A 23,834-nucleotide genomic window follows, 5' to 3' on the forward strand; every position below is an offset into this window, starting at 1 on the left:
GTAGATAGGGTTCAACACCTCACTATCTATAGTCCCCGTAGATAGGGTTCAACACCTCGTGATCTATAGTCCCCGTAGATAGGGTTCAACACCTCACTATCTATAGTCCCCGTAGATAGGGTTCAACACCTCGTGATCTATAGTCCCGTAGATAGGGTTCAACACCTCGTGATCTATAGTCCCCGTAGATAGGGTTCAACACCTCGTGATCTATAGTCCCCGTAGATAGGGTTCAACACCTCACTATCTATAGTCCCCGTAGATAGGGTTCAACACCTCGTGATCTATAGTCCCCGTAGATAGGGTTCAACACCTCACTATCTATAGTCCCCGTAGATAGGGTTCAACACCTCACTATCTATAGTCCCCGTAGATAGGGTTCAACACCTCGTGATCTATAGTCCCCGTAGATAGGGTTCAACACCTCACTATCTATAGTCCCCGTAGATAGGGTTCAACACCTCACTATCTATAGTCCCCGTAGATAGGGTTCAACACCTCACTATCTATAGTCCCCGTAGATAGGGTTCAACACCTCGTGATCTATAGTCCCCGTAGATAGGGTTCAACACCTCACTATCTATAGTCCCCGTAGATAGGGTTCAACACCTCACTATCTATAGTCCCCGTAGATAGGGTTCAACACCTCGTGATCTATAGTCCCCGTAGATAGGGTTCAACACCTCGTGATCTATAGTCCCCGTAGATAGGGTTCAACACCTCACTATCTATAGTCCCCGTAGATAGGGTTCAACACCTCACTATCTATAGTCCCCGTAGATAGGGTTCAACACCTCGTGATCTATAGTCCCCGTAGATAGGGTTCAACACCTCACTATCTATAGTCCCCGTAGATAGGGTTCAACACCTCACTATCTATAGTCCCCGTAGATAGGGTTCAACACCTCGTGATCTATAGTCCCCGTAGATAGGGTTCAACACCTCACTATCTATAGTCCCCGTAGATAGGGTTCAACACCTCACTATCTATAGTCCCCGTAGATAGGGTTCAACACCTCACTATCTATAGTCCCCGTAGATAGGGTTCAACACCTCACTATCTATAGTCCCCGTAGATAGGGTTCAACACCTCACTATCTATAGTCCCCGTAGATAGGGTTCAACACCTCACTATCTATAGTCCCCGTAGATAGGGTTCAACACCTCACTATCTATAGTCCCCGTAGATAGGGTTCAACACCTCGTGATCTATAGTCCCCGTAGATAGGGTTCAACACCTCACTATCTATAGTCCCCGTAGATAGGGTTCAACACCTCACTATCTATAGTCCCAGTAGATAGGGTTCAACACCTCGTGATCTATAGTCCCCGTAGATAGGGTTCAACACCTCGTGATCTATAGTCCCCGTAGATAGGGTTCAACACCTCACTATCTATAGTCCCCGTAGATAGGGTTCAACACCTCACTATCTATAGTCCCCGTAGATAGGGTTCAACACCTCGTGATCTATAGTCCCCGTAGATAGGGTTCAACACCTCGTGATCTATAGTCCCCGTAGATAGGGTTCAACACCTCACTATCTATAGTCCCGTAGATAGGGTTCAACACCTCACTATCTATAGTCCCCGTAGATAGGGTTCAACACCTCGTGATCTATAGTCCCCGTAGATAGGGTTCAACACCTCACTATCTATAGTCCCCGTAGATAGGGTTCAACACCTCACTATCTATAGTCCCCGTAGATAGGGTTCAACACCTCACTATCTATAGTCCCCGTAGATAGGGTTCAACACCTCGTGATCTATAGTCCCGTAGATAGGGTTCAACACCTCGTGATCTATAGTCCCCGTAGATAGGGTTCAACACCTCACTATCTATAGTCCCCGTAGATAGGGTTCAACACCTCACTATCTATAGTCCCCGTAGATAGGGTTCAACACCTCGTGATCTATAGTCCCCGTAGATAGGGTTCAACACCTCGTGATCTATAGTCCCCGTAGATAGGGTTCAACACCTCACTATCTATAGTCCCCGTAGATAGGGTTCAACACCTCGTGATCTATAGTCCCCGTAGATAGGGTTCAACACCTCACTATCTATAGTCCCCGTAGATAGGGTTCAACACCTCGTGATCTATAGTCCCCGTAGATAGGGTTCAACACCTCACTATCTATAGTCCCCGTAGATAGGGTTCAACACCTCACTATCTATAGTCCCCGTAGATAGGGTTCAACACCTCGTGATCTATAGTCCCCGTAGATAGGGTTCAACACCTCACTATCTATAGTCCCCGTAGATAGGGTTCAACACCTCACTATCTATAGTCCCCGTAGATAGGGTTCAACACCTCGTGATCTATAGTCCCCGTAGATAGGGTTCAACACCTCACTATCTATAGTCCCCGTAGATAGGGTTCAACACCTCACTATCTATAGTCCCCGTAGATAGGGTTCAACACCTCACTATCTATAGTCCCCGTAGATAGGGTTCAACACCTCACTATCTATAGTCCCCGTAGATAGGGTTCAACACCTCACTATCTATAGTCCCCGTAGATAGGGTTCAACACCTCACTATCTATAGTCCCCGTAGATAGGGTTCAACACCTCACTATCTATAGTCCCCGTAGATAGGGTTCAACACCTCACTATCTATAGTCCCCGTAGATAGGGTTCAACACCTCACTATCTATAGTCCCCGTAGATAGGGTTCAACACCTCGTGATCTATAGTCCCCGTAGATAGGGTTCAACACCTCACTATCTATAGTCCCCGTAGATAGGGTTCAACACCTCACTATCTATAGTCCCCGTAGATAGGGTTCAACACCTCGTGATCTATAGTCCCCGTAGATAGGGTTCAACACCTCACTATCTATAGTCCCCGTAGATAGGGTTCAACACCTCACTATCTATAGTCCCCGTAGATAGGGTTCAACACCTCACTATCTATAGTCCCCGTAGATAGGGTTCAACACCTCACTATCTATAGTCCCCGTAGATAGGGTTCAACACCTCACTATCTATAGTCCCCGTAGATAGGGTTCAACACCTCACTATCTATAGTCCCCGTAGATAGGGTTCAACACCTCACTATCTATAGTCCCCGTAGATAGGGTTCAACACCTCGTGATCTATAGTCCCCGTAGATAGGGTTCAACACCTCGTGATCTATAGTCCCCGTAGATAGGGTTCAACACCTCACTATCTATAGTCCCCGTAGATAGGGTTCAACACCTCACTATCTATAGTCCCCGTAGATAGGGTTCAACACCTCGTGATCTATAGTCCCCGTAGATAGGGTTCAACACCTCACTATCTATAGTCCCCGTAGATAGGGTTCAACACCTCACTATCTATAGTCCCCGTAGATAGGGTTCAACACCTCGTGATCTATAGTCCCCGTAGATAGGGTTCAACACCTCGTGATCTATAGTCCCCGTAGATAGGGTTCAACACCTCGTGATCTATAGTCCCCGTAGATAGGGTTCAACACCTCATGATCTATAGTCCCCGTAGATAGGGTTCAACACCTCGTGATCTATAGTCCCCGTAGATAGGGTTCAACACCTCACTATCTATAGTCCCCGTAGATAGGGTTCAACACCTCGTGATCTATAGTCCCCGTAGATAGGGTTCAACACCTCGTGATCTATAGTCCCCGTAGATAGGGTTCAACACCTCACTATCTATAGTCCCCGTAGATAGGGTTCAACACCTCACTATCTATAGTCCCCGTAGATAGGGTTCAACACCTCGTGATCTATAGTCCCCGTAGATAGGGTTCAACACCTCACTATCTATAGTCCCCGTAGATAGGGTTCAACACCTCACTATCTATAGTCCCCGTAGATAGGGTTCAACACCTCACTATCTATAGTCCCCGTAGATAGGGTTCAACACCTCACTATCTATAGTCCCAGTAGATAGGGTTCAACACCTCGTGATCTATAGTCCCCGTAGATAGGGTTCAACACCTCGTGATCTATAGTCCCCGTAGATAGGGTTCAACACCTCACTATCTATAGTCCCCGTAGATAGGGTTCAACACCTCACTATCTATAGTCCCCGTAGATAGGGTTCAACACCTCACTATCTATAGTCCCCGTAGATAGGGTTCAACACCTCACTATCTATAGTCCCCGTAGATAGGGTTCAACACCTCGCTGATCTATAGTCCCCGTAGATAGGGTTCAACACCTCACTATCTATAGTCCCCGTAGATAGGGTTCAACACCTCACTATCTATAGTCCCCGTAGATAGGGTTCAACACCTCGTGATCTATAGTCCCGTAGATAGGGTTCAACACCTCGTGATCTATAGTCCCCGTAGATAGGGTTCAACACCTCACTATCTATAGTCCCCGTAGATAGGGTTCAACACCTCACTATCTATAGTCCCCGTAGATAGGGTTCAACACCTCGTGATCTATAGTCCCCGTAGATAGGGTTCAACACCTCACTATCTATAGTCCCCGTAGATAGGGTTCAACACCTCACTATCTATAGTCCCAGTAGATAGGGTTCAACACCTCGTGATCTATAGTCCCCGTAGATAGGGTTCAACACCTCACTATCTATAGTCCCCGTAGATAGGGTTCAACACCTCGTGATCTATAGTCCCCGTAGATAGGGTTCAACACCTCACTATCTATAGTCCCCGTAGATAGGGTTCAACACCTCACTATCTATAGTCCCCGTAGATAGGGTTCAACACCTCGTGATCTATAGTCCCCGTAGATAGGGTTCAACACCTCACTATCTATAGTCCCCGTAGATAGGGTTCAACACCTCACTATCTATAGTCCCCGTAGATAGGGTTCAACACCTCGTGATCTATAGTCCCCGTAGATAGGGTTCAACACCTCACTATCTATAGTCCCCGTAGATAGGGTTCAACACCTCACTATCTATAGTCCCAGTAGATAGGGTTCAACACCTCGTGATCTATAGTCCCCGTAGATAGGGTTCAACACCTCACTATCTATAGTCCCCGTAGATAGGGTTCAACACCTCACTATCTATAGTCCCAGTAGATAGGGTTCAACACCTCGTGATCTATAGTCCCGTAGATAGGGTTCAACACCTCGTGATCTATAGTCCCCGTAGATAGGGTTCAACACCTCACTATCTATAGTCCCCGTAGATAGGGTTCAACACCTCACTATCTATAGTCCCCGTAGATAGGGTTCAACACCTCACTATCTATAGTCCCCGTAGATAGGGTTCAACACCTCACTATCTATAGTCCCCGTAGATAGGGTTCAACACCTCGTGATCTATAGTCCCCGTAGATAGGGTTCAACACCTCACTATCTATAGTCCCGTAGATAGGGTTCAACACCTCACTATCTATAGTCCCCGTAGATAGGGTTCAACACCTCACTATCTATAGTCCCAGTAGATAGGGTTCAACACCTCGTGATCTATAGTCCCCGTAGATAGGGTTCAACACCTCACTATCTATAGTCCCCGTAGATAGGGTTCAACACCTCACTATCTATAGTCCCCGTAGATAGGGTTCAACACCTCACTATCTATAGTCCCCGTAGATAGGGTTCAACACCTCACTATCTATAGTCCCCGTAGATAGGGTTCAACACCTCGTGATCTATAGTCCCCGTAGATAGGGTTCAACACCTCACTATCTATAGTCCCCGTAGATAGGGTTCAACACCTCACTATCTATAGTCCCCGTAGATAGGGTTCAACACCTCACTATCTATAGTCCCCGTAGATAGGGTTCAACACCTCGTGATCTATAGTCCCCGTAGATAGGGTTCAACACCTCACTATCTATAGTCCCCGTAGATAGGGTTCAACACCTCACTATCTATAGTCCCCGTAGATAGGGTTCAACACCTCGTGATCTATAGTCCCCGTAGATAGGGTTCAACACCTCGTGATCTATAGTCCCCGTAGATAGGGTTCAACACCTCACTATCTATAGTCCCCGTAGATAGGGTTCAACACCTCACTATCTATAGTCCCCGTAGATAGGGTTCAACACCTCGTGATCTATAGTCCCCGTAGATAGGGTTCAACACCTCACTATCTATAGTCCCCGTAGATAGGGTTCAACACCTCACTATCTATAGTCCCCGTAGATAGGGTTCAACACCTCACTATCTATAGTCCCCGTAGATAGGGTTCAACACCTCACTATCTATAGTCCCCGTAGATAGGGTTCAACACCTCGTGATCTATAGTCCCCGTAGATAGGGTTCAACACCTCGTGATCTATAGTCCCCGTAGATAGGGTTCAACACCTCGTGATCTATAGTCCCCGTAGATAGGGTTCAACACCTCACTATCTATAGTCCCCGTAGATAGGGTTCAACACCTCACTATCTATAGTCCCCGTAGATAGGGTTCAACACCTCACTATCTATAGTCCCCGTAGATAGGGTTCAACACCTCACTATCTATAGTCCCCGTAGATAGGGTTCAACACCTCACTATCTATAGTCCCCGTAGATAGGGTTCAACACCTCGTGATCTATAGTCCCCGTAGATAGGGTTCAACACCTCGTGATCTATAGTCCCCGTAGATAGGGTTCAACACCTCACTATCTATAGTCCCCGTAGATAGGGTTCAACACCTCACTATCTATAGTCCCCGTAGATAGGGTTCAACACCTCACTATCTATAGTCCCCGTAGATAGGGTTCAACACCTCGTGATCTATAGTCCCCGTAGATAGGGTTCAACACCTCGTGATCTATAGTCCCCGTAGATAGGGTTCAACACCTCACTATCTATAGTCCCCGTAGATAGGGTTCAACACCTCACTATCTATAGTCCCCGTAGATAGGGTTCAACACCTCGTGATCTATAGTCCCCGTAGATAGGGTTCAACACCTCGTGATCTATAGTCCCCGTAGATAGGGTTCAACACCTCACTATCTATAGTCCCCGTAGATAGGGTTCAACACCTCACTATCTATAGTCCCCGTAGATAGGGTTCAACACCTCGTGATCTATAGTCCCCGTAGATAGGGTTCAACACCTCACTATCTATAGTCCCCGTAGATAGGGTTCAACACCTCGTGATCTATAGTCCCCGTAGATAGGGTTCAACACCTCACTATCTATAGTCCCCGTAGATAGGGTTCAACACCTCACTATCTATAGTCCCCGTAGATAGGGTTCAACACCTCGTGATCTATAGTCCCCGTAGATAGGGTTCAACACCTCACTATCTATAGTCCCCGTAGATAGGGTTCAACACCTCACTATCTATAGTCCCCGTAGATAGGGTTCAACACCTCACTATCTATAGTCCCCGTAGATAGGGTTCAACACCTCACTATCTATAGTCCCCGTAGATAGGGTTCAACACCTCGTGATCTATAGTCCCCGTAGATAGGGTTCAACACCTCGTGATCTATAGTCCCCGTAGATAGGGTTCAACACCTCACTATCTATAGTCCCCGTAGATAGGGTTCAACACCTCACTATCTATAGTCCCCGTAGATAGGGTTCAACACCTCACTATCTATAGTCCCCGTAGATAGGGTTCAACACCTCACTATCTATAGTCCCCGTAGATAGGGTTCAACACCTCACTATCTATAGTCCCCGTAGATAGGGTTCAACACCTCACTATCTATAGTCCCCGTAGATAGGGTTCAACACCTCGTGATCTATAGTCCCCGTAGATAGGGTTCAACACCTCACTATCTATAGTCCCCGTAGATAGGGTTCAACACCTCACTATCTATAGTCCCCGTAGATAGGGTTCAACACCTCACTATCTATAGTCCCCGTAGATAGGGTTCAACACCTCGTGATCTATAGTCCCCGTAGATAGGGTTCAACACCTCACTATCTATAGTCCCCGTAGATAGGGTTCAACACCTCACTATCTATAGTCCCCGTAGATAGGGTTCAACACCTCACTATCTATAGTCCCCGTAGATAGGGTTCAACACCTCGTGATCTATAGTCCCCGTAGATAGGGTTCAACACCTCGTGATCTATAGTCCCCGTAGATAGGGTTCAACACCTCACTATCTATAGTCCCCGTAGATAGGGTTCAACACCTCACTATCTATAGTCCCCGTAGATAGGGTTCAACACCTCACTATCTATAGTCCCCGTAGATAGGGTTCAACACCTCACTATCTATAGTCCCCGTAGATAGGGTTCAACACCTCACTATCTATAGTCCCCGTAGATAGGGTTCAACACCTCGTGATCTATAGTCCCCGTAGATAGGGTTCAACACCTCGTGATCTATAGTCCCCGTAGATAGGGTTCAACACCTCGTGATCTATAGTCCCCGTAGATAGGGTTCAACACCTCACTATCTATAGTCCCCGTAGATAGGGTTCAACACCTCACTATCTATAGTCCCCGTAGATAGGGTTCAACACCTCACTATCTATAGTCCCCGTAGATAGGGTTCAACACCTCGTGATCTATAGTCCCCGTAGATAGGGTTCAACACCTCGTGATCTATAGTCCCCGTAGATAGGGTTCAACACCTCGTGATCTATAGTCCCCGTAGATAGGGTTCAACACCTCGTGATCTATAGTCCCCGTAGATAGGGTTCAACACCTCACTATCTATAGTCCCCGTAGATAGGGTTCAACACCTCACTATCTATAGTCCCCGTAGATAGGGTTCAACACCTCGTGATCTATAGTCCCCGTAGATAGGGTTCAACACCTCACTATCTATAGTCCCGTAGATAGGGTTCAACACCTCACTATCTATAGTCCCCGTAGATAGGGTTCAACACCTCACTATCTATAGTCCCCGTAGATAGGGTTCAACACCTCGTGATCTATAGTCCCCGTAGATAGGGTTCAACACCTCACTATCTATAGTCCCCGTAGATAGGGTTCAACACCTCACTATCTATAGTCCCGTAGATAGGGTTCAACACCTCGTGATCTATAGTCCCCGTAGATAGGGTTCAACACCTCGTGATCTATAGTCCCCGTAGATAGGGTTCAACACCTCACTATCTATAGTCCCAGTAGATAGGGTTCAACACCTCACTATCTATAGTCCCCGTAGATATATAAGGAATTGGAGTAATTAAGAGTGCGTAACTAGGGTATTGGAGTAATTAAGAGTGCGTAACTAGGGTATTGGAGTAATTAAGAGTGCGTAACTAGGGTATTGGAGTAATTAAGAGTGCGTAACTAGGGTATTGGAGTAATTAAGAGTGCGTAACTAAGGAATTGGCGTAATTAAGAGTGCGTAACTAGGGAATTGGCGTAATTAAGAGTGCGTAACTAGGGTATTGGAGTAATTAAGAGTGCGTAACTAGGGTATTGGAGTAATTAAGAGTGCGTAACTAGGGTATTGGAGTAATTAAGAGTGCGTAACTAGGGTATTGGAGTAATGTTACGAGGCCCATTCCCAACTCTATCCTTTAGTGAAAAATAGAAACCTAAATAATTCCATAATTACATCCAGTAATGACATCTTATTTCTACATGTTCAGTTTAAACAAATTGCACACATTTTTTTTTTTTTTAAAAGCTTCTTTAATTTCATCATTAGATTACACAGTGGAGCGAATCCTCCAATCAGACGATACCAACGAGATAAGATACCTCCCGGACAATACTAAACCATAAAGCCCAATGTGTCAGTTGAGGCGCAGCGGAGCAGACAAAATGACAATGGGTAAAAACACACAGATGAGCTGGCTTTGCCTTTGACAGGCTCTCTCCCCACCAGCTGATAAACAATTTGGATATCATGCAGTAAGCTTGTGGGCACTTTCACATTCAACACAGTCAAGCTCTCTCTTGCAGACACACACAGACACACAATGACAGCAGCTGTTGTTCTTTACTGATGGAATGGGGAGCGATAGAGTGGTAGAGGGGGTTTGGGGAGCGGTAGAGGGGGTTTGGGGAGCGGTAGAGGGGGTTTGGGGAGCGGTAGAGGGGGATGAGTGGTAGAGGGGGATTTGGGGAGTGGTAGAGGGGGGATGAGCAGTAGAGGGGGGTGAGCGGTAGAGGGGGATGAGTGGTAGAGGGGGAATGGGGAGCGGTAGAGGGGGGATGAGCGGTAGAGGGGGAATGGGGAGCGGTAGAGGGGGGATGAGCGGTAGAGGGGGGATGAGTGGTAGAGGGGGATTTGGGGTGTGGTAGAGGGGGGATGAGCGGTAGAGGGGGATGAGTGGTAGAGGGGGATTGGGGAGCGGTAGAGGGGGATTGGGGAGCGGTAGAGGGGGATTGGGGAGCGGTAGAGGGGGTATGTAGAGGGGGATTTGGGGAGTGGTAGAGGGGGTTTGGGGAGCGGTAGAGGGGGTTTGGGGAGCGGTAGATGGGGATGAGCGGTAGAGGGGGTTTGGGGAGCGGTAGAGGGGGATGAGAGGTAGAGGGGGGTTTGGGGAGCGGTAGAGGGGGATGAGAGGTAGAGGGGGTTTTGGGGAGCGGTAGAGGAGGGATGAGTGACAGAGGGGGGGGTTGGGGAGCGGTAGAGGCGGGTTTGAGTGACAGAGGGGGGGTTGGGGAGCGGTAGAGGCAGGTTTGAGTGACAGAGGGGGGGTTGGGGAGCGGTAGAGGCGGGTTTGAGTGGTAGAGGGGGGTAGAGGGTGGTTGGGGACTGGTAACAAGGCCCATATTCGTAGTCCCGACACCCTAGTGAGTGAGAGGTGTCCGTGTGATCAGTCGATCAGTCAGAGAAATAAAGAGACTTGAAACCAGAGGGGGAAAAAAACTGTCCCTGACAGCAGTAATACTGTAGTAGTACTAGATAGTAGTACTAGTCTTCATTTCCCCAGACCAATCTTCTTAGCCTCTGTTTCGTAGATCAACAACCTCCACATTTTAACTATGAACACCTCTGCCTCCTCATCCAGAACCTGCAGGTAACAATAAATCAGTTAGTGGTGTCGTCATTTACTAACACACGTTCTAACACCCGTTATGTCTAGAGTACTGCACTGTTGACGAGAAACAGGTAACAATAAATCATTCAGTTCAGTGAGTGGAGTGGTCTTGTCTCTCACACTTTTTTTTTTTTTATAACTAACTCAAATGTAAGATTACATATCATTTTTACATTTTACATGTCATTTAGCAGACTCTTATCCGCAGCGACTTACAGTTAAGTGCATTCATCTTAAAACGACAACGTGAGAAAAACTACACGTCTCAGTCGTAGCAAGTACATGTTTTCCTCACTTAAAAGTCTGAGCTAGTAGAACAAGCCAGAAGTACATTACACGCATTAACGTACGATCACTAAAACTGGTTTCAGCCTAGAAAAATCCGTTCCTGTGATCACGTTTAATGATTTTCTATGATCCACTCACCATGGCAACATCATCCAAGATCCCCTGCGGTGTACCGTGAGACATGACCTTTAGGGGACAACATAACAAGCTGGTCAAACATCACACCGTGAGACATGACCTTCAGGGGACAACATGACCTTTAGGGGACAACATGACCTTTAGGGGACAACATAACAAGCTGGTCAAACATCACACCGTGAGACATGCCCTTTAGGAGACTACATGACCTTTAGGGGACAACATAACAAGCTGGTTAAACATCACACCGTGAGACATGACCTTTAGGAGACTACATGACCTTTAGGGGACAACATGACCTTTAGGGGACAACATGACCTTTAGGGGACAACATGACCTTTAGGGGACAACATGACCTTTTAGGGGACAACATGACCTTTAGGGGACAACATGACCTTTAGGGGACTACATGACCTTTAGGGGACTACATGACCTTTAGGGGACTACATGACCTTTAGGGGACAACATAACAGCTGGTCAAACATCACACCAGCCTAGTGCAGAGATTATGTTACACGTCACAGCAATAAACACTGGGTCCATCCCCAATACCTTTGACAGCATCCTGTCATCTACATGGCCAATGTGAAGGACTGAAAACAACACATGCTTATGACAAGCTGTAGGTTGTGTTCATATCCTTATCCAGAGCCACTACAGTAGTGAGTCATTTAGCAGACTCTCTGATCCAGAGCCACTTACAGTAGTGAGTCATTTAGCAGACTCTCTGATCCAGAGCCACTTACAGTAGTGAGTCATTTAGCAGACTCTCTGATCCAGAGCCACTTACAGTAGTGAGTCATTTAGCAGACTCTCTGATCCAGAGCCAGTACAGTAGTGAGTCATTTAGCAGACTCTCTGATCCAGAGTCACTACAGTAGTGAGTCATTTAGCAGACTCTCTGATCCAGAGTCACTACAGTAGTGAGTCATTTAGCAGACTCTCTGATCCAGAGCCACTAAAGTAGTGAGTCATTTAGCAGACTCTCTTATCCAGAGTCACTTACAGTAGTGAGTCATTTAGCAGACTCTGACCCAGAGCCACTACAGTAGTGAGTCATTTAGTAGACTCTCTGATCCAGAGCCACTTACAGTAGTGAGTCATTTAGCAGACTCTCTGATCCAGAGCCACTTACAGTAGTGAGTCATTTAGCAGACTCTCTGATCCAGAGCCACTTACAGTAGTGAGTCATTTAGCAGACTCTCTGATCCAGAGCCACTTACAGTAGTGAGTCATTTAGCAGACTCTCTGATCCAGAGCCACTTACAGTAGTGAGTCATTTAGCAGACTCTCTTATCCAGAGTCACTACAGTAGTGAGTCATTTAGTAGACTCTCTGATCCAGAGTCACTACAGTAGTGAGTCATTTAGCAGACTCTCTGATCCAGAGTCACTACAGTAGTGAGTCATTTAGCAGACTCTCTTATCCAGAGTCACTACAGTAGTGAGTCATTTAGTAGACTCTCTGATCCAGAGTCACTACAGTAGTGAGTCATTTAGCAGACTCTCTGATCCAGAGCCACTTACAGTAGTGAGTCATTTAGCAGACTCTCTGATCCAGAGCCACTTACAGTAGTGAGTCATTTAGCAGACTCTCTGATCCAGAGCCACTTACAGTAGTGAGTCATTTAGCAGACTCTCTGATCCAGAGCCACTAAAGTAGTGAGTCATTTAGCAGACTCTCTGATCCAGAGCCACTAAAGTAGTGAGTCATTTAGCAGACTCTCTTATCCAGAGTCACTTACAGTAGTGAGTCATTTAGCAGACTCTCTGATCCAGAGCCACTACAGTAGTGAGTCATTTAGCAGACTCTCTGATCCAGAGCCACTACAGTAGTGAGTCATTTAGCAGACTCTCTGATCCAGAGCCACTACAGTAGTGAGTCATTTAGTAGACTCTCTGATCCAGAGTCACTACAGTAGTGAGTCATTTAGTAGACTCTCTGATCCAGAGCCACTACAGTAGTGAGTCATTTAGCAGACTCTCTGATCCAGAGCCACTACAGTAGTGAGTCATTTAGCAGACTCTCTGATCCAGAGCCACTACAGTAGTGAGTCATTTAGCAGACTCTCTGAGCCACATACAGTTAGTGCAGAAAGACAAGTACAACTCACCTTCGAACAAACAAAGTCGACTAGCGTAGCTTCCTCCTCTCCGATATATTCTATAATCTTCTTGTTGATCCAGGGCCTGATGCGTCGGTCCATCAGAGTCTGAGGAGAAGAACAAAGGTGGTAGACTTGGTGTGTTTTAAAAGAGACACAGGAGCGACAGTCCCAACTCCAACTCCCCCCCCACAAAACTTACACACACGCCAAATTCATACCGGTGCGATTAAATGGTTAGCTGCGGCGCCTCAGAAATGTAAAAGGGAGAGAGCACATCTCCGACAAGATTCTCCGGGACAAGACGAGACCAAAAAAAAAAAAGGCATTCATCGCGCAGTCCGACTGCATCCGAACTCTAATTTACAAACGAGCGAGTTTATTTCAGACCTCGTGACGACTAAGTATAAATCCACTCCTACAAAGCATAGCTAATAGAGATTATAAAACACACATTTTCACTTTCTACTTCTCTATCGAACAGCCGAGTCGACAAAAACATGTTTACAATAGCCGGTGGTATGTGTACGTCACTTTGGGGGTGGAGTCTCCTCCTTCTCGCTAAACATTACATGTTTATCGCTAGGCAGGAAACTAAAGTGATTACGGACAATAAACTGTTTCTTCTCCCTTAAACGTGACCTGATCTCGACCCGTCCCCCGTCCCCCCCCCCCCCACACACACACTTCATCACTAATCCATGACTCTCCCCCCTTATCTATGCCTGCCATGTGATCGTTCTCTCTAACACTCAGTACATTCCAAGCTTAGTTTCACACACTATATACCTTCCTATTACAGATACCCATACCCGTGTGGCTCAGTTGGTAGAGCACGGTGTTTGCAACGCCAGGGTTGTGGGTTCGATTCCCACGGGGGGACCAGTACGGAGAAAAGAAAATGTATGAAATATATGCCTTCACTACTGTAAGTCGCTCTGGATAAGAGCATCTGCTAAATGACAAAAAATGTTAAATGCAAAATGTAACCTCTGGTGTAGACCCTCTAAACCATAGCACTCAATATTTCAATAGAATATCTGATAATTAACCTTATTTCAAGTTTAGGAGTTAGAACCCAGAATCCATCACACTATATTTAGGGAAAAAGAGCTCTAGCCTGGGTACCAGTCTGTTTGTGTTATCATTCCACTCCTTGCCATTTTGCACTAGTGATGGAGTTGAAATGATAAACAGATCAGGGACCAGGCTAGAAGAGTTCATCCTAAACGAGTCCACAGCGGTCTATTGATGTAAATCCCCTGTATCTATCCATAAAACCTGGTCCTATAGTCTCTCCACTACCTCGTCTTCATCCTTACCGAGTCCACAGCGGTCTATTGATGTAAATCCCTGTAATCTATCCATAAAACCTGGTCCTATAGTCTCTCCACTACCTCGTCTTCATCCTTACCGAGTCCACAGCAGTCTATTGATGTAAATCCCTGTAATCTATCCACAAAACCTGGTCCTATAGTCTCTCCACTACCTCGTCTTCATCCTTACCGAGTCCACAGCGGTCTATTGATGTAAATCCCTGTAATCTATCCATAAAACCTGGTCCTATAGTCTCTCCACTACCTCGTCTTCATCCTTACCGAGTCCACAGCGGTCTATTGATGTAAATCCCTGTAATCTATCCATAAAACCTGGTCCTATAGTCTCTCCACTACCTCGTCTTCATCCTTACCGAGTCCACAGCGGTCTATTGATGTAAATCCCTGTAATCTATCCATAAAACCTGGTCCTATAGTCTCTCCACTACCTCGTCTTCATCCTTACCGAGTCCACAGCGGTCTATTGATGTAAATCCCTGTAATCTATCCATAAAACCTGGTCCTATAGTCTCTCCACTACCTCGTCTTCATCCTTACCGAGTCCACAGCAGTCTATTGATGTAAATCCCCTGTATCTATCCATAAAACCTGGTCCTATAGTCTCTCCACTACCTCGTCTTCATCCTTACCGAGTCCACAGCGGTCTATTGATGTAAATCCCTGTAATCTATCCACAAAACCTGGTCCTATAGTCTCTCCACTACCTCGTCTTCATCCTTACCGAGTCCACAGCGGTCTATTGATGTAAATCCCCTGTATCTATCCATAAAACCTGGTCCTATAGTCTCTCCACTACCTCGTCTTCATCCTTACCGAGTCCACAGCGGTCTATTGATGTAAATCCCTGTAATCTATCCATAAAACCTGGTCCTATAGTCTCTCCACTACCTCGTCTTCATCCTTACCGAGTCCACAGCGGTCTATTGATGTAAATCCCTGTAATCTATCCATAAAACCTGGTCCTATAGTCTCTCCACTACCTCGTCTTCATCCTTACCGAGTCCACAGCGGTCTATTGATGTAAATCCCTGTAATCTATCCATAAAACCTGGTCCTATAGTCTCTCCACTACCTCGTCTTCATCCTTACCGAGTCCACAGCGGTCTATTGATGTAAATCCCCTGTATCTATCCATAAAACCTGGTCCTATAGTCTCTCCACTACCTCGTCTTCATCCTTACCGAGTCCACAGCGGTCTATTGATGTAAATCCCTGTAATCTATCCATAAAACCTGGTCCTATAGTCTCTCCACTACCTCGTCTTCATCCTTACCGAGTCCACAGCGGTCTATTGATGTAAATCCCTGTAATCTATCCATAAAACCTGGTCCTATAGTCTCTCCACTGCCCCGTCTTCATCCTTACCGAGTCCACAGCGGTCTATTGATGTAAATCCCTGTAATCTATCCATAAAACCTGGTCCTATAGTCTCTCCACTACCTCGTCTTCATCCTTACCGAGTCCAGAGCGGTCTATTGATGTAAATCCCCGTAATCTATCCATAAAACCTGGTCCTATAGTCTCTCCACTACCTCGTCTTCATCCTTACCGAGTCCACAGCGGTCTATTGATGTAAATCCCCTGTAATCTATCCACAAAACCTGGTCCTATAGTCTCTCCACTACCTCGTCTTCATCCTTACCGAGTCCACAGCGGTCTATTGATGTAAATCCCCTGTAATCTATCCATAAAACCTGGTCCTATAGTCTCTCCACTACCTCGTCTTCATCCTTACCGAGTCCACAGCGGTCTATTGATGTAAATCCCTGTAATCTATCCATAAAACCTGGTCCTATAGTCTCTCCACTACCTCGTCTTCATCCTTACCGAGTCCACAGCGGTCTATTGATGTAAATCCCCTGTAATCTATCCATAAAACCTGGTCCTATAGTCTCTCCACTACCTCGTCTTCATCCTTACCGAGTCCACAGCGGTCTATTGATGTAAATCCCTGTAATCTATCCATAAAACCTGGTCCTATAGTCTCTCCACTACCTCGTCTTCATCCTTACCGAGTCCACAGCGGTCCAGTCCAGAGGGTAGTTGAACAGCTCAGGTCTGGCCGTAGGAATCTTCTCAATCAGACTCCTGATGTGTTTTCGTTTCTCCTCTGTGTTTTGTCCTCCCTTCCCTCCAGGTACCTCCGCCCCGTCCAGACCCAAACTCTTATCGTCCTCACCGTAGTCCAGCGGAACCAGCTTACGTTTACGGGGCGCCTCGTCGGCCTCCTCCTCTCCAAACTTGTTGAAGACGCTGTCGACGTTGGCCAGCTTCTTACGTTTACTCCCAGTGTGGATCTGATGGTTGGGGCTGGCGCCGGCGCCTGGGGAGGAGAGCGAGAGCGAGAGCGAGAGCGAGAGAGAGAGAGAGATATAGTAGGGAAGTAACTATTAACTTTTAAATGTATTAGAAGAAAAGTTACGGTACCTTTAGCATACAGATGTAAAACGTTTAACATCTTCAGAAAGTATTCACACCCCTTGACTTTGTCCACATTGTTGTTACAGCTTGAAATTAAAATGTATTAAATTGAGATTGTGTCCACACACACACACATACCCCATAACGTCAAAGTCGAATTATGTTTTTAGCAATATTTACAAATTAATTACAAATGAAAAGCTGAAATGTCTTAAGTCAATAAGTATTCAACCCCTTTTGTTATGACGAGCCTAAATAAAATTCAAGAGTTGAAATCTGCTAAACCGGTCACATACTAAGTTGGAGCATGGACACCGTATGCAATAATAGTGTTTAACATGATTTTTCAATGACTACCTCATCTCTGTACCCCACACACACAAAATTGTGGCGAAATCAAGCACTGTGAGCCGACACTTTGGGTGTGCATCAGCTGTCGGGAAGGAGAGGGAAAAAAAGATTGGCTCTTTGTGGAGAACTAAGGAGCTATCAGTTAGCAGTTTGACAGTTTGTGCAACTCTGCAGAAGTCTTGTTTATTTTCAGCGCGTTTCGTTCGTGAAGTGTTTAAGTCGACGGCCGGTGTTAGCGCTCTAGCTCGTGGTTATGTGTTGCGACCGCTCCGGTCATCGATCGCATGGAGTCGTTGCAACATCGTTGCAAAGCTATGACAAAACAACCAACCAGCCACCAGATGTATCCGACGGACAGTCAGTGAAACTGCAAGCCCAGAAGTCAACAGGTGAAACTGCAAGCCCAGAAGTCAACAGGTGAAACTGCAAGCCCAGAAGTCAACAGGTGAAACTGCAAGCCCAGAAGTCAACAGGTGAAACTGCAAGCCCAGAAGTCAACAGGTAAAACTGCAAGCCCAGAAGTCAACAGGTAAAACTGCAAGCCCAGAAGTCAACAGGTGAAACTGCAAGCCCAGAAGTCAACAGGTGAAACTGCAAGCCCAGAAGTCAACAGTTAAAAGCCCTCTCTCTCTCTCATTCATTTTCTCTCTATCGTTCCATTGCTTTACACTGCAGGAGAATGTTTTAACCCCCCCAATGATCTTCCCTTTGATGTCGCTGGACTGTTACTGCCCTGCCAGACGTATTTGGGTTGCCATTTCAGTTAAAGGGAGGTTGCTGCCAGTTTATTGTTGTTTGAACTGCATTGCTTTGATGTGGTACTATTATAATTTGGCTGAGACGAGTTTGGACATTTTAAGGCCTTTGTTATATCTATGAACACACCCCCTCACTCCTCCCTCACCCATTCATACCCCCCTTCAGTCCTCCCTCACCCATTCATACCCCCCCTCACTCTCCCCCACCCATTCCTACCCCCCCTCACCCATTCATACTCCCCACTCTCCCCCACCCATTCATACCCCCTCTCTCACTCCCCCCCACCCATTCATACCCCTCACTCCCCCCCACCCATTCATACCCCCTCCCTCACTCTCCCCCCACCCATTCATACCCCCCCCCCCCTCACCCATTCATACTACAGCTACACACCGCTGAATGAGCTGAGCGCCCGGTCAACAGTCTTGAGTTCCCACATATGCTGAGCACTTGTTGGCTGCTTTTCCTTCACTCTGCGGTCCAACTCATCCCAAGCCATCTCAATGGCCCAGTTTCAGGCTGGTTCTAAACTGGCCCAGTTTCAGGCTGGTTCTAAACTGGCCCAGTTTCAGGCTGGTTCTAAACTGGCCCAGTTTCAGGCTGGTTCTAAACTGGCCCAGTTTCAGGCTGGTTCTAAACTGGCCCAGTTTCAGGCTGGTTCTAAACTGGCCCAGTTTCAGGCTGGTTCTAAACTGGCCCAGTTTCAGGCTGGTTCTAACCTGGCCCAGTTTCAGGCTGGTTCTAACCGGCCCAGTCAGGCTGGTTCTAACTCACCCAGTTTCAGGCTGAGGCCTATCTTCGGCCGGTGTTCATCTGTGGGCTGGGCTTCTGGAGAGTTCTCATGGGGGATGATGATGCCACACGGAGACTCGTTGCCAGGGGAGTTGGGCGTGGCGCCGCCGCTGCCCGACGACACAGAGGGTGCCGACGTGATTGGCCGCAGTGTGGGCTTGAGGTGTGGGTGTGTCCTGGCATCTGACGAGTCTTCCCCGTCACGATCGTCAAGCTCCTCTCCATCCTCCACATCATCGTCTGATTGGGACTGAGGGTGTTCGGGAGGAGGCCTGTCTGCACCTCCACCTCCTCTCCTGTCCCTCTCTCGGTGCTCCCTCTCCCGGTGCTCCCTCTCCCGGTGCTCCCTCTCCCGGTGCTCCCTCTCCCGGTGCTCCCTCTCCCGGTGCTCCCTCTCTCGGTGCTCCCTCTCCCTGTGTGGTTTCTCCTGCTGCACCTCCTCCTCCTCCTCCTCCTCTGGCTCCGGCTTCACTGGGGGCTGCCGCCTCCTCTCTGCCTCCTCCTCCATCTTGGTGTAAAAATCAAATCACAATTTATTTAAAGTCTCAACACACTTTACAAATGAAAATAAAACAAAACAAAATGTCATGAATGTGCCTTGTTGATTAGTGTGTATTGTCCCCATTTGACAGGTACAATACACACTGATCAACATTTCTCATGTCTGTTACTGTGCCAAAGTTAACCAGCAGGAGGTAGACGGGAGGAAGATGGGAGACAGACGGGAGGCACACGAGACAGACGGGAGGAAGACGGGAGACAGACGGGAGGAAGACGGGAGACAGACGGGAGGAAGACGAGACAGACGGGAGGAAGACGGGAGGAAGACGGGAGGAAGACGGGAGGAAGACGGGAGGCACACGAGACAGACGGGAGGCACACGAGACAGACGGGAGGCACACGAGACAGACGGGAGGCACACGAGACAGACGGGAGGCACACGAGACAGACGGGAGGCACACGAGACAGACGGGAGGCACACGAGACAGACGGGAGGCACACGAGACAGACGGGAGGCACACGAGACAGACGGGAGGCACACGAGACAGACGGGAGGCACACGAGAGACAGAACGCAGCGTTGCGTTTTCCCTTGCAAAACACATTGTTACGATGTGCCCTCGTGAACACGACCTTGGTCATAGGAGAGCTCCACAACAGCCAGCCAGCCAGCCAGACCGTCTGCCTGTCTCCTGTTCCACAACAGACAGACGGAGACATACCCTCTGCAGCTCGGCCTCAGGGTCTGGGTGTCCCTCAGCTAACAGTCTCTGTCTGATCTGATCATGCTCCTCCTTCTCCCGCTTCCTGTCTCTATCATCCAGCTCTGTCTCCTTCTCACGGTCTCTCAGACGCTTCTGTAATGCACTACCCCTGAGAGGGGGGGGGGGGGGGGGGGGGGACGACGACGACGACAGAGAGACAGACAGTCAGTCAGTCATACAGATTAACACTACAGACCTGTGTTAAAATACTATTTGTAATCATTCAAATACTTTGCATTTGCTTTAGGCTGCCTATAGCGCCAGATGGGCAAGGGTTTGCTATTTCTTTACCCCCCCCACCCACGCCTAACTCAAATCAAGCCCAACTTGAGATTAGGAAATGATTTAAAATAGCATTGGAACTCAGCTCTGCTACAGGGTGCCAGACCCAACACAGCTGGCTCCTTTGTTTGTGGCTTCCACCGACCAGTTCCAACAGCTTGTATTTTGACTCATCTGTCTGTCTGTTATAAACGGTGCCGTCTCACCTGTAGTATTTTGACTCGTCTGTTATAAACGGTGTCGTCTCACCTGTAGTATTTTGACTCATCTGTATGTGTGTTATAAACGGTGCCGTCTCACCTGTAGTATTTTGACTCGTCTGTTATAAACGGTGCCGTCTCACCTGTAGTATTTTGACTCATCTGTATGTCTGTTATAAACGGTGTCATCTCACCTGTAGTATTTTGACTCGTCTGTTATAAACGGTGTCATCTCACCTGTAGTATTTTGACTCATCTGTCTGTGTGTTATAAACGGTGCCGTCTCACCTGTAGTATTTTGACTCGTCTGTTATAAACGGTGTCATCTCACCTGTAGTATTTTGACTCATCTGTTATAAACGGTGCCGTCTCACCTGTAGTATTTTGACTCATCTCTGTTATAAACGGTGTCGTCTCACCTGTAGTATTTTGACTCATCTGTCTGTGTGTTATAAACGGTGCCGTCTCACCTGTAGTATTTTGACTCATCTCTGTTATAAACGGTGTCATCTCACCTGTAGTATTTTGACTCATCTCTGTTATAAACGGTGCCGTCTCACCTGTAGTATTTTGACTCATCTGTCTGTGTGTTATAAACGGTGTCGTCTCACCTGTAGTATTTTGACTCATCTCTGTTATAAACGGTGTCATCTCACCTGTAGTATTTTGACTCATCTGTCTGTGTGTTATAAACGGTGTCATCTCACCTGTAGTATTTTGACTCATCTCTGTTATAAACGGTGCCGTCTCACCTGTAGTATTTTGACTCATCTCTGTTATAAACGATGTCGTCTCACCTGTAGTATTTTGACTCGTCTGTTATAAACGGTGTCATCTCACCTGTAGTATTTTGACTCATCTCTGTTATAAACGGTGTCGTCTCACCTGTAGTATTTTGACTCATCTGTCTGTGTGTTATAAACGGTGCCGTCTCACCTGTAGTATTTTGACTCATCTGTTATAAACGATGTCATCTCACCTGTAGTATTTTGACTCATCTGTCTGTGTGTTATAAACGGTGTCGTCTCACCTGTAGTATTTTGACTCATCTCTGTTATAAACGGTGTCGTCTCACCTGTAGTATTTTGACTCATCTCTGTTATAAACGGTGCCATCTCACCTGTAGTATTTTGACTCGTCTGTTATAAACGGTGTCGTCTCACCTGTAGTATTTTGACTCATCTCTGTTATAAACGATGCCGTCTCACCTGTAGTATTTTGACTCATCTCTGTTATAAACGGTGTCATCTCACCTGTAGTATTTTGACTCATCTGTCTGTGTGTTATAAACGGTGTCGTCTCACCTGTAGTATTTTGACTCATCTCTGTTATAAACGGTGCCGTCTCACCTGTAGTATTTTGACTCATCTCTGTTATAAACGGTGCCGTCTCACCTGTAGTATTTTGACTCATCTCTGTTATAAACGGTGCCGTCTCACCTGTAGTATTTTGACTCATCTCTGTTATAAACGGTGCCGTCTCACCTGTAGTATTTTGACTCATCTGTTATAAACGGTGTCGTCTCACCTGTAGTATTTTGACTCATCTGTCTGTGTGTTATAAACGGTGTCATCTCACCTGTAGTATTTTGACTCGTCTGTTATAAACGGTGTCGTCTCACCTGTAGTATTTTGACTCATCTGTTATAAACGGTGCCGTCTCACCTGTAGTATTTTGACTCGTCTGTTATAAACGGTGTCATCTCACCTGTAGTATTTTGACTCATCTGTCTGTGTGTTATAAACGGTGTCGTCTCACCTGTAGTATTTTGACTCGTCTGTTATAAACGGTGTCATCTCACCTGTAGTATTTTGACTCATCTGTCTGTGTGTTATAAACGGTGTCATCTCCCGGGACCGCGCGGGTCGCTCACCGTAGTTTTTGACTCGTCTGTTATAAACGGTGCCGTCTCACCTGTAGTATTTTGACTCATCTCTGTTATAAACGGTGTCATCTCACCTGTAGTATTTTGACTCATCTGTCTGTGTGTTATAAACGGTGCCGTCTCACCTGTAGTATTTTGACTCATCTCTGTTATAAACGGTGCCGTCTCACCTGTAGTATTTTGACTCATCTCTGTTATAAACGGTGTCGTCTCACCTGTAGTATTTTGACTCGTCTCTGTTATAAACGGTGCCGTCTCACCTGTAGTATTTTGACTCATCTGTATGTGTGTTATAAACGGTGCCATCTCACCTGTAGTATTTTGACTCATCTGTATGTGTGTTATAAACGGTGCCGTCTCACCTGTAGTATTTTGACTCATCTCTGTTATAAACGATGTCGTCTCACCTGTAGTATTTTGACTCGTCTGTTATAAACGGTGCCATCTCACCTGTAGTATTTTGACTCATCTCTGTTATAAACGATGTCGTCTCACCTGTAGTATTTTGACTCGTCTGTTATAAACGGTGCCATCTCACCTGTAGTATTTTGACTCGTCTGTTATAAACGGTGTCGTCTCACCTGTAGTATTTTGACTCATCTGTCTGTGTGTTATAAACGGTGTCGTCTCACCTGTAGTATTTTGACTCATCTCTGTTATAAACGGTGCCGTCTCACCTGTAGTATTTTGACTCGTCTGTTATAAACGGTGCCATCTCACCTGTAGTATTTTGACTCATCTCTGTTATAAACGGTGTCGTCTCACCTGTAGTATTTTGACTCATCTGTCTGTGTGTTATAAACGGTGCCATCTCACCTGTAGTATTTTGACTCGTCTGTTATAAACGGTGTCGTCTCACCTGTAGTATTTTGACTCATCTGTCTGTGTGTTATAAACGGTGTCATCTCACCTGTAGTATTTTGACTCATCTCTGTTATAAACGGTGCCGTCTCACCTGTAGTATTTTGACTCATCTCTGTTATAAACGGTGTCGTCTCACCTGTAGTATTTTGACTCGTCTCTGTTATAAACGGTGTCGTCTCACCTGTAGTATTTTGACTCATCTGTCTGTGTGTTATAAACGGTGCCGTCTCACCTGTAGTATTTTGACTCATCTCTGTCATCGTCATAATCTTCCAGGAACTCTTTCAGACGCTTGCCTTCTTTTGTCTGTAGGAGGAAGAAAAACAC

The 23,834-nt window shown here is 46.5% G+C and overlaps 1 protein-coding gene across 5 annotated transcripts in view; it reads right to left on the bottom strand.

Moving 5' to 3' along the window:
• Positions 1-9,440: 9,440 nt before the first annotated feature.
• Positions 9,441-23,834, bottom strand: part of LOC106599215 (RNA-binding protein 25) — a 34,295-nt gene continuing 19,901 nt past the window's right edge. For 4 of the 5 annotated variants that reach the window (XM_045706956.2, XM_045706887.2, XM_045706875.2 and 1 more), the window contains exons 12-18: positions 23,740-23,813; positions 20,235-20,385; positions 18,995-19,520; positions 16,702-17,012; positions 13,362-13,460; positions 11,249-11,296; positions 9,441-10,795 (exon numbers count right to left, since the gene is read on the bottom strand). In XM_045706956.2, coding sequence (XP_045562912.2) covers positions 10,703-10,795; positions 11,249-11,296; positions 13,362-13,460; positions 16,702-17,012; positions 18,995-19,520; positions 20,235-20,385; positions 23,740-23,813 — 1,302 coding nt within the window. In that variant the 3' untranslated portion in view covers positions 9,441-10,702. Of the gene's footprint in view, positions 10,796-11,248; positions 11,297-11,425; positions 11,510-13,361; positions 13,461-16,701; positions 17,013-18,994; positions 19,521-20,234; positions 20,386-23,739; positions 23,814-23,834 lie in introns of those variants that run through there. The other variant, XM_045706920.2, reaches the window with a different exon arrangement.

Source organism: Salmo salar, chromosome 01 (assembly GCF_965601325.2).
Source record: "Salmo salar chromosome 01, fSalSal1, whole genome shotgun sequence".
NCBI lineage: Eukaryota > Metazoa > Chordata > Actinopteri > Salmoniformes > Salmonidae > Salmo > Salmo salar.